The following is an 11,767-nucleotide window of genomic DNA, read 5'->3' as shown; positions in this document are numbered from 1 at the left end:
ACTGTGACTGTGGCGACCTGCCCACAGTACCGGGATGGCAATATTTTAACAGCAGAGACCGGAGCAGGAGTGTGAGAGAGGTGCTGGCAGTGGAACACAGCTGGCACCGGCCCTATGTGCAGGAGGGGGTCGGCTGCTTGGCTGCTCTGGGATGGGTGTCATGGGGGGTGGGTGCAGAGATCTGTGGGGGCTCCGTGTGCACCTGATGCTGTAGACTATTTTCTTTGTACTGTGCAGAGTGTATACTTGTTTTTTCTTCCTTTTCTAAATGCAGGAGACCAGAAAATTTCTGACCGCCATTATCGGATACTTTGAGTCTTACATTAATTGGGCAAAGACCATGGTGAGCGCCGGTCATTTATAATTTCCGTTGCATTGAACTTTTTACAATGTTGCAAAAATTTGAATTAAAAAAAATAATAATAAATAAATTGGAGACATTTCTTTATTTTCCTTATATAATTCTGGCGGCTGATCCCATCACTATTTTGTCTTGTGATCTGCTTTTGTAGCTGACTCAGAATTTGGCCCGGTGCAGACCCCTGGCCGGCGCTCTGAATTCTGCGCAGGTGGTGGCGTGCCAGTATCTGCTGGACTCGTTGGTAAGGATCCTGAGATTACACCGCCTCAGCTTCTTGTGGGCTCTATCACTGGTTTTGTTTCTTCTTTTTCCAGCGCTCACTGATTGTTTCTCTGTCTCTTCCTAGAATGCTTTCTGGTTCAGCCTGGGCTGGTGCACCCTGTTCTTCATTCCCAGCATCATCACGGCGGTGAAACTGGCGAAACATTACCGGAGGATGAAAACATCAGATGTCTACGAGTAAGGAATCTCCTCCTGTAGACACGTGATTCCAAAAGCGTCTGCGCCCTTTACATCTATATCACAAATACACCAGATGGCGCAGCAGCAGAAGCTCCGGAAAAATTTCAGGGGGCAGAGTTTCGCCCTCCTACGACACCTCCTGGGTCTCAATTCAGCTTTATCTTCACATTATCTGTATTTTAGCAATACGAAAAGGGGGATTAAGTGTGTCTTACTTCTGCATGGACGGCCGCTTCCCGGGTACAGTGCACCCTTCCTATTACCGTATTTTTCGGAAAATTTGGGCGGAAAATGGGGGGTGCGTCTTAAAATCCGAATATAGCTTTACCTGGGGGTCCTGTCTGTGCGGCGATCGGGCGGCCGGGTGCCTGTGTGCAAGCTGCCGGGTACCTGTGCTTGCGTGCGGATGGCAGTCGGGTGCTTGTGGTTGCGTGCGGGCGGCAGTCTGGTGCCTGTATGAGCGGCAGTCTGGTGCCTGTGCGGGCAGCATTCGGGTGCCTGTGCCGGCGGCAGCCGGGTGCCTGTACACAGGCACCCGGCTGCCACCCGCACGCACGCAAGCACAGGTACTCGGCCGCTTGCACGCAGGGTGGGCGGGCAGCCTGCTGGCTGCCATTCTGTGCTGGCGGCTGTGCAGCAGGTTACACAGTTTGTCCCCGGTCCCAGTTTCAAATGATGGCGCCGGGAGCGGATGCGTGCGCAGATGGAGCTCTTGGATGAGAGCTCCATCTGCGTACGTGCCACTCCGGGAGTCAGCGCGTGCGCAGATAGAGCCCTTGGATGAGCGCTCTATCTGCGCATGCGCTGCTCCAGGCGCCATCATTTGAACCGGGACCGCGGACACTGGGACACTCACTGCACCGGCCTGCTGCACGACTCACCCGCCGCCGCTGCTGCCACCACCACAGATGCCACCGCACCTGCCACCACGGACCCCGCTGCCACTGACCCCGCCGCGCCTGCCAGCACAACCTCTGCCTCCTGTGACCCCCGCTTCACCACCACTGCTGCCCCCCTCCGGTAAGAGAACACCGGAGTATAAGACTGACCCCATTTTTCTTTTTTTTACCTTTTTTTTATGTCTAAATTTGGGGTGCGTCTTTATAATCCGGTGCGTCTTATAAAGCGGAAAAATACGGTAATTAGAATTGGGTACATAGTATAATGTGTCTATTAACCCTTTATTTTTTTGGTGATATGAGTTCCCGAGGTGCAAGGTAATCCTTTATCTGCCCCTTTACTGAAATAACATGCAGAGATGCTCAAACATATTTATAGGGAGCAGGACGAAGGCTGGTGGCTTTATATTACTGTATAATGGTAATTTTTATGTTTATTATTATTTATTTTTTATGGTAATATTTGTCTTTGTTTTCACAGAAACTCCAATAATCACATGGAGATGTAAGTGTCACGTGCATTTTCTAAACCATTTCTATAATTTCGGGGTGGGCTTGCTCATGTTGACAGGGCGATTTCAACATGTAAATATTTGGTGACCCCCCCTCCCCCCCTCACCACCCTTATCGAGTCTCATGTATGATGATCCACACAATTACAACGATACACAACAGATGATGCGACGCTGCAGATCACGGAGGGAGTTGAGGACTATTCTCTGGCGGTTTGCTTGTGGATGATGCAATTTGCCATCTCACCACTAGAGGGCAGTCTGCAGACATGGTTTATCTTCCCTGCCCTGGACATCTCTGGGGAAGGGACTTTTTACCATTGATCGCTGGCGACTCGATGGAGATGGAAATTTTTGAGAATTTTCATGTTGGTATCTGAATTATCCAAACATTCAAAGGTGTTTTTCATATCTGGAAAACATTCAATTCACCTTAAATAAACTCCAATCCCACATTCAAGCAAATTGACAAATTTGTAGTAGTCCACTGAGATATTAAACATGCAAATTAGCCTGAAAGTGCAATAGGGGCGTGTCCTGACACTGTCTTATATTATCACACCCCACAATGCAGGTCAGTCTGGGGGATCGGGCCGGAATAGGTTTTCTCTGAAACCGCAGGGTAATTTTTGAGAGGGGCCTCTAAAAGTCAGGGATTGTCCACTTTTTAACCCTAAACGTTTGTTGTGGTTTATTTATGTTTTCCTCCCCCTTTTTTTTTTTTTTTTTTTTTTTGTTAAGTCGGAGCAGAAAAATAATTGTTTTATAGTAAAAGCAAAATCCAATGAGATTTCTGATATTTCATCCACAGAGTACGTTTTTTTTTTCTTCTCCTTGTTTTCTTATGTATATTTCCAAGTCAGGTGTATTTGTTTTTGTTTTTTTAAATAATAAATTGCAGACATTGAATTACTTGTTTTTTATTATATTTATTAAAAAATAAAATTAAATAAATAACAATAAAAATATAGTGCATTAAATTCTTATATATATATATATATATATATATATATATATATATATACACACACACACTTTTTTTTATATATATATATACACATATAAAAAAATGTGTATGTGTGTGTGTATATATATATATATATATATATATATATATATATATATATATATATATATATATATGTATGTATTTGTAAAAAAAAAATTATATATATATTAGTGCATTAATTATTTTTTTTACACACACACACATATATATATATATATATATGTGTGTGTGTGTGTGTGTGTGTGTAAAAAAAATAATTAATGCACTAATATATATATATATATAATTAGTTTAATAAAATAATTAAATTGCTGAGATTCATACAAAGGGGAAAAAAAAACCCAATTCGATCAAAAAAGCTCATGCAAAGAAAAAAGCAGTGTCAACTTTTATCATTAGTTTCATTAGTTTTTCTTGAATGCAATAAACCCCAAACCCTTGCTTTGTGGAGTTAGATTTACGACTTGTGTCATAATCGGACACATCGCCATGATTTGGTGCAGACCACTCAGTTGCCCAAAAAACGCAGACCTGTGAGCAGCCCCATAGACTATAATGAGCAGATGATCCAACCGTGAAATATACACGAAAAACTGCCTGTGAATAATCCCTAACATTGTAGAATGTGATCTGCATACGGTATGTGCACATTTCCTCCTGCGGACACTCCATCTGACCACAAGGGGGCAGGATGAGTCACAATGCAAATGGACAGAAGCAAAATGGGAAATTCCCCCGATATTCCGCCGTCCCAGCCTCCGCCCTGCAGTCTGAATGCCCCCGTTGTTCTGTGTTATTGGATTATATGTAGCCAGGCGGGGCGTGATTACTTATTATATCCCGAGACCTGATCTCTGGACTCATCTTGAGGTTTTTTTCAGCATTTTGTCCATGTAACCTACAGAAAAGGGGACACGCAAATTTTTTTTTATCTTTTCTTAAAGCAAATTGAACGTGAGCCGGGTGATCATTGATCCCAAAGCACAAACAGTGGGGCTCCGCTAATGACGCTTAGAAAATGAGTTTGTCTATCTTGCTTTTACACGCTTTTTTCCTCATTCAACCTTGATGCATTCTGTAGTCATAAATCAGCTGATGGGAGCTCAGAACACCAAATAAGTAATAAACGGCCTTTAGAAGGAGCTCACTGACTGATTCTCAGTTGACTCATTCTGCAGGCAGTGCTACACGGAGGCTATAAAAGGCAAATGCTGCTAAACTTTTTAATGAATCCCAACTGCAAAAATGATTTCTTGGTGAGAAACTTGCCATAATTACATGTGTGTTTCTTTTGCAGGGCATCCACATCCCAACAGTTCCTAATCCCTCGTGCGACTGCAAAATCCTGATGCGTTCGCTCCAATCATTGATGAACCATACACTACACTGCACTGTGCACTCATCCTCCGCCCTCCCAGAGACTCCTTGTCCTTTCCTTCTCCGAGATTTTCCGTATTTATTGATGAATTCTGTATTGATTTTCCGATCCCATTTCTTTGACTGAAGAATTACGTGGTGGGTGAGAAAAACCCACAGACGAGAAAAATAAAATCTTTTTTTAAGGTCCTGATTGCTGTGTGCGGTGGAGGGTTCTCTTGTATAGATGTACGGTGCTGCTCGAGCCGCCAATGACTGTAAACTCCGCTGACGGGGCTCCTGGCCGCACCGATCTGTGAATTTTTGTTTTTTATACAAGATGTAAAGTATTTTCTTCTCTATTTTTGGTCTTATTTTTCAATTTTAATAACATGATTTAAGTTATTTGCAAAAGTGTTCTCCATAAAGTGCATCTTTTGCATCCAAGCAGCATCGTGTGATTATTTTACCACATCCATAATCCATGTATAATGTATTAGTAACTGCGCCTTATATTTGGTTACAAAATAATTAAAAAAAGGGGCAACAATTTACCGTTACATCCAGGTAAAGCCACTGTGTCAAGGTGCCAGTCTATCCTGGCAGAACCAGCACACCCATGAGCCACATGGCAGCGCTCCTGGGAATCCTGGGTTGCTCCCAGATGTGTGAGCCGGTGCCCGCGGTGCTTGCTGGAGCCTCCCAAAACCTCAATCTTCGAGTACGTGGAGTTTCCTGCCTGTTACTGGCTTGTGCCGGAACATCCCATCATTCCACACATTTCTGCTGCGTGTGAACTTACCCCTAGGCCTCGTGACGTTTAGTACAACTTTTCCCTCGTTACCGATTTTTGGAGTTCCTCTTGTTTCTCCCTCTCCAATTTTCAGATTCTTCCCGAGCGTTAATGGTAAGGAATGCAACCAATAGAGGAGGATGCCGGCGGGCACGTTACTATCAGAGTCTTATTGTCTTCTAGTAATGACTAGCTGATTATATAATGCAGACCCTTCCCTGTCCGTGAGGTCTCATGTGATCCTCATCCTGGAGGACCAAATTGATTAGTAAAAACTATCAAAACTACAAATTAGAACTGGCGGCTGAATACGAAGACACAGAATGACAACGACGCAAGCAAGACTCAGTAACAAGCCCCAGAAGGACGCAAGAACGAATTGAACGACGCAAGAGAGCGACTGAGAAGAACGCAAGAACGAACTGGACAACGACGCAAGAGCGAGACCAAGCACGAACTGAACGACGCAAGAGCGAGACTGAGAAGAACGCAAGAACGAACTGGATAACAACGCAAGAGCGAGCCCAAGAACAAACTGGACGATACAAGGAACACGCAAGAGTGACCTGGAAAAGGACACAAGAGCGAGCCCAAGAACAAACTGGATGATACAAGGAACAAGCAAAAGTGAGCCGGAGAAGGACACAAGAGCAAGCCCAAAAACTAACTGAACGACACAAGAACTACGCAAGAGAGAGACTGAGAAGAACGCAAGAATGAACTGGACAACGACGCAAGAGCGAGACCAAGCACGAACTGAACAACGCAAGAGCGAGACTGAGAAGAGCGCAAGAATGAACTGGATAACAACGCAAGAGCGAGCCCAAGAACAAACTGGACGATACAAGGAACACGTAAGAGTGACCTGGAAAAGGACACAAGAGCGAGCCCAAGCACAAACTGAACGACGCAAGAGCGAGACTGAGAAGAACGCAAGAATGAACTGGACAACGACGCAAGAGCAAGACCAAGAACAAACTGGACGATACAAGGAACACGCAAGAGCGAGCCCAAGAACAAACTGGACGATACAAGGAACACGCAAGAGCGAGCCCAAGAACAAACTGGATGATACAAGGAACACGCAAGAGCGAGCCCAAGAACAAACTGGATGATACAAGGAACACGCAAGAGCGAGCCCAAGAACAAACTGGACGATACAAGGAACACGCAAGAGCGAGCCCAAGAACAAACTGAACAATGACACAAGAACGAGACGGAGAAGAACACAAGAACAATGACGCAAAAGCGAGCCCAAGAACGAACTGGACGATACAAGGAACACGCAAGAGCGAGCCCAAGAATGAACTGAACAACGACGCAAGAGCGACCGCAAGAGCGAGCCGGAGAAGGACAGAAGCTGCTCTCTGGTGTAGACCAGGGGCTGATTTCTGATAACTTCTTGCATAAAATATAAGAAAATTGACAGTGTGGATTGTCACCTGCTCCATAATCCAAAATTATTGCACAATATACGCAAATGCTGTTATTTATATAAATGGCAGAAAATGGGCAAATAATGGATGTTAAATTCTCCTCTCCATGGTTCATTCAGAAATCAGTCCATCAGTGTTTCAACATTTATTTGCATACAATTAAAAAAATAAATTAAATAAAAAACATGGGGGTGCTCAAGCTTCTCCTAGCAACCAGTGAAAAATGGAGAGCTGTCTCATGGACTATAATGTGTACAGGTCCATATTTTTTTTTGTGTCCACAAAAAAAAACCTGTCAGAATTTTATGTTTTTTTTTCAATTTTAAATCAATGACTTTGTGAGACTAAAACAACACCTGAGGACACATGGATGATGGCAGCCAGAGATTGCCATTGTTTACAATTATATTGGTTGGGAGAGCTTCAAGTTTTTTAATAATAATAATAATAATAATAATAATAATAATAATAATAATAATATATAACCTACATAAAATAGCTCATGGACTGTGTATGTTCCATTAGTGGAAAAAAAATTGGTTAAAACGTATGTAAAACACAGAAAGAAGAGCGTGACACCATAGATAATGCACCAAAATCAGGTGTCTCCATCAGGATGGCAGCTACAGGTCCTTGATTGACAGTTGCAACTTCATCCATGACGATGGAGGAAGACAAGATGCAGCCATCACACGGCAAAATCTGTGATTATGACATACTGTATAGATGATGGAGGAGGAAGTGTCCAAGTGTAATTTCAGACTAAAAAGAGATAAGCGAGGGCTTGGGGGCATCTGGTAGTGCCTTACTCCCCTCTCAGAAGACATACACTCAACTGAGGCAAAAGTTCATGTATATTAGGCCAGAGTCACACTCGTGAGAGACTCGTGCAAGTCTGGCATCACATCACCCGGCACGGCCACACACTCTCCTGACAGGAGAATCTCAGCTGCATAAAAATACATGCAGCCGACCTGCTCCTGTCAGGAGAGTGTGTGGCCGTGCCGGGTGATGCAATGTGAGACTCGCGCAAGTCTCTCGCAAGTGTGACTCCAGCCTTATAGGAAGAATAGCGCTCTGTCTAATGGGCATGCAGATAACTGCTATTACAGGAGGGTGGTCACTAGTGATGACTGGGCACTACCATGCTTGGTACTCTTAACAAGTGATGAGCGGGCACTACCATGCTTGGGTGCTCTGTACTGGTAACTAGTGATGAGCGGGCACTACCATGCTCGGGTGCTCTGTACTGGTAACTAGTGATGAGCGGGCACTACCATGCTTGGGTGCTCAGTATTCGTAACTAGTGATGAGCAGGCACTGCCATGCTCAGGTGCTCTGTACTTGTAACTAGTGATGAGCGAGCACTACCATGCTCAGGTGCTCAGTACTCGTAACTAGTGATGAGCGGGCACTACCATGCTCAGGTGCTCTGTACTCGTAACTAGTGATGAGCAGGCACTACCATGCTCAGGTACTCAGTACTCGTAACTAGTGATGAGCGGGCACTACCATGCTCAGGTGCTCTGTACTTGTAACTAGTGATGAGCAGGCACTACCATGCTCAGGTGCTCAGTACTTGTAACTAGTGATGAGCGGGCACTACCATGCTCGGGTGCTCGTAACTAGTGATGAGTGGGCACTACCATGCTTGGGAGGGACTTTAGCATCATTTTCTGAAAGAGTTTTGGAAAAATGCTGGAGTTTTCTATTGACTTCCATTATATGAGGGTGTGCAAGTCACACACATCTGGGCATCCAGCTGTTCTTTGAGTATCGAGCACCCGAGCATGGTAGTGCCCGCTCATCACTAGTTGTCACTTTGAGGCATCACTAACCTTGTTTTTTGTAATTTTCCACATCTTCAGAAGTGCCCTGCAATTATGATTGACAACTGAAGAGACTACCACTGCTCACGAGACTTTTTTGGACGCGTATATCATGTAAACGACCAGTTTTGATCCTTGTACAATTATCCTAGATTGGGTGAGGGGAAGGAAATAGTCACCTAAATTCTGTCCTTGAATCCAGAGCAAACTCTTCAGACTGGCTTTGCAGGGTTTTGGTGCCAGGTGCTTCCCGGATTCTTTATGCAGGAATATCCAGACACTGTATTTCCTCCTTCTGTAATCCAAGGTCAGCGCAGGGGACATGATCAGCCAAAATTCTCCACCTCTTTCACAGCCGGCGTGCCCTGTATATGGGAAGCCGCCGGCGTGCCACAGGTTCCAGATGCGGGTGCAGCCATTGTGACTGGTGTTAAGGTCTAAGTACTTCATAAGAATAATTTTTGCAGATTAGTTTGGTGACTGCAGCAGGTTTATTTTTAAACCTATTTTGTAAAAAAAAAATTGTGCTTTTATAATTCATTGAAAGGGAGTCTGGCGGCATAAAATGACTGCACAAGATACACCAACTGCAGGCGCTTGGTTCTGCCATGCTTCGTTGGCTCCCGTAAAGCCTGAGCCGTCCGTTATGGAAGAGCATGGATGGGAGTGAGCAAGTGGGAAGGGGAACTCAGCTGTGTGGCTGCTCCATGGTGCCCCGAGCACCTGTGCTCGGTTTGATCAGTCATTTTGTACGGATAGATCCTCTCCCCCCCCCCCCCCCCACTCCTCTTACTATCTTTGCACTTTTCTTTCAAGGGGGAAATATTAATCTCATCCCATGGACAAGAGGTGGTGCTGCTTCTAGCCAAACCTCTGACTCAGACTTCTCAATGTCCCCGATTCCGACTCTCTCATCCAGTTGCAACTCTGATGTGCGCACGTGTGCGTATTACATGCAGTTACGCTGCGTTCTGCACCGCAGCGTAACTGCATGCGTCCTGCGTCCCCTGCACAGTCTATGGAGATTGTGCAGGAGCCATGCGCACGTGGCATGTTAGAACGCAGTGATTCGGCTGCTTGCCGAATCGCTGCATTCTAAGAAGTAATGTCACTTCTTTCGTGCGTTCTGCATGCTATCTATAGGCAGCATGCAGAGCACACTAATCTGCCGGCACCATGCGCTTCAGAACGCAGCTTTTCAGCTGCTCTCTGAAGCGCACATTTTCGGTGCAGTGCAAAGCGCACACGTGCGCACATAATTAGGCTATGTGTGCGCTCTGCACCGAAAATGTGCGCTTCAGAGCGCAGCTGAAAAGCGCATGGTGCCGGCAGATTTGTGCGCTCTGCATGCTGCCTCTCCCTATAGACAGCAGGCAGAATGCAGGAAAGAAGTGACATGTCACTTCTTAGGACGCAGCGATTCGGCAAGCAGTCGAATCGCTGCGTTCTACCATGCCACATGCGCACGGCTCCTGCACAATCTCCATAGACTGTGCAGGGGACGCAGGACGCATGCAGTTACGCTGCGGTGCAGAACGCAGCGTAACTGCATGTAATACGCACATGTGCGCGTTTCCCTCAGCTCTCTATAAAGACACGTCTGCAGGTTTTCCCTCTATATAAAGACATCTGTAGGTTTTTCCCTCCACTCACTATAGATACATCTGCAAGTTTTTCTCTCCACTCACTATACAGACACATCTGCAGGTTTTTCCCTCCACTCTATAAAGACACCTCTGCAGGTTTTTCCTCTCTATATAAAGACATCTGCAGGTTTTTCCCCTCCGCTCACTATAGATACATCTGCAAGTTTTTCCCTCCGCTCTCTATACAGACACGTCTGCGGGTTTTTCCCTCCGCTCGCTATACAGACACGTCTGCGGGTTTTTCCCTCCGCTCGCTATACAGACACGTCTGCGGGTTTTTCCCTCCGCTCGCTATACAGACACGTCTGCGGGTTTTTCCCTCCGCTCGCTATACAGACACGTCTGCGGGTTTTTCCCTCCGCTCGCTATACAGACACGTCTGCGGGTTTTTCCCTCCGCTCGCTATACAGACACGTCTGCGGGTTTTTCCCTCCGCTCGCTATACAGACACGTCTGCGGGTTTTTCCCTCCGCTCGCTATACAGACACGTCTGCGGGTTTTTCCCTCCGCTCGCTATACAGACACGTCTGCGGGTTTTTCCCTCCGCTCTCTATACAGACACGTCTGCGGGTTTTTCCCTCCGCTCTCTATACAGACACGTCTGCGGGTTTTTCCCTCCGCTCTCTATACAGACACGTCTGCGGGTTTTTCCCTCCGCTCTCTATACAGACACGTCTGCAGGTTTTTCTCACTATCTGACATCAAATCAGAATAAACCTTTCAGGATTTAGATTAATTAAAAACCAAAATTATTATTTTGAGATGTCTGGACTGTTATTGTAAATAAGCACTTGTGCCCTGTCATACCTCACACCTCATTGTAGATTGTAAGCTCTCACGAGCAGGGTTATGTTTAGCTGTACATGACTCATGTTTGTGATTAATTTACTGTAGTAGAATGGTAACATCACTACTTATATCATGCAGCACAAATTCATCAACTAAAAGCTGAGAGTCTTTAATCAGGAGTAGAACATTTCATAACTTTCCAAAAATTCTTATGGAAAAAAAAATATTCATCACATTGTGCCTTAAATCGCTGCACCCAATTTTAGATTTTAGAAGTTGGTCCATTTTATACTGACTCCAACTCAACCAAAATAGACAGACTCCATGAGTGCAAGTCCATAGCCCTGGCTTCTAGAATAAGATTTTTCCCTTAAAGGGATTATTCACCACTGCTCAACTCCACCTTGGAGGTATGAACCTTACGCCTCCACACTCCTGCCCAGATGTATGCTCTTGTCTCAGCAGGAATGTGGAGGTCGTTATGTAATGGACACCACTTACCTGTGATGTCAAAGTGCCCGATCCTTGACAACTCATTTAAATACCATACATGCATACTAATGAGGGAAAGAAGGTGCCTATTAATTGAATGCTCCATTAAAGGCAGAGGACTGAAGTTGAGAACAGCAGAATGAGATTTATCAAAACTGGTGCAAAGGAGAAGTGGAGCAAGCG

The 11,767-nt window shown here is 45.2% G+C and overlaps 1 protein-coding gene across 1 annotated transcript in view; it reads left to right on the top strand.

Moving 5' to 3' along the window:
* Positions 1-5,046, top strand: part of LOC142310738 (prominin-1-A-like) — a 135,031-nt gene extending 129,985 nt beyond the window's left edge. Inside the window, exons 21-25 of the mRNA XM_075348370.1 lie at positions 275-343; positions 513-602; positions 708-820; positions 2,204-2,227; positions 4,541-5,046. Coding sequence (XP_075204485.1) covers positions 275-343; positions 513-602; positions 708-820; positions 2,204-2,227; positions 4,541-4,592 — 348 coding nt within the window. The 3' untranslated portion in view covers positions 4,593-5,046. The remainder of the gene's footprint in view (positions 1-274; positions 344-512; positions 603-707; positions 821-2,203; positions 2,228-4,540) is intronic.
* Positions 5,047-11,767: the final 6,721 nt, after the last annotated feature.

Source organism: Anomaloglossus baeobatrachus, chromosome 5 (genome assembly GCF_048569485.1).
Source record: "Anomaloglossus baeobatrachus isolate aAnoBae1 chromosome 5, aAnoBae1.hap1, whole genome shotgun sequence".
Taxonomy (NCBI): domain Eukaryota; kingdom Metazoa; phylum Chordata; class Amphibia; order Anura; family Aromobatidae; genus Anomaloglossus; species Anomaloglossus baeobatrachus.
The sequence above is the reverse complement of the archived record's forward strand: the minus strand, read 5'-3'. Positions and strand labels throughout refer to the sequence as shown.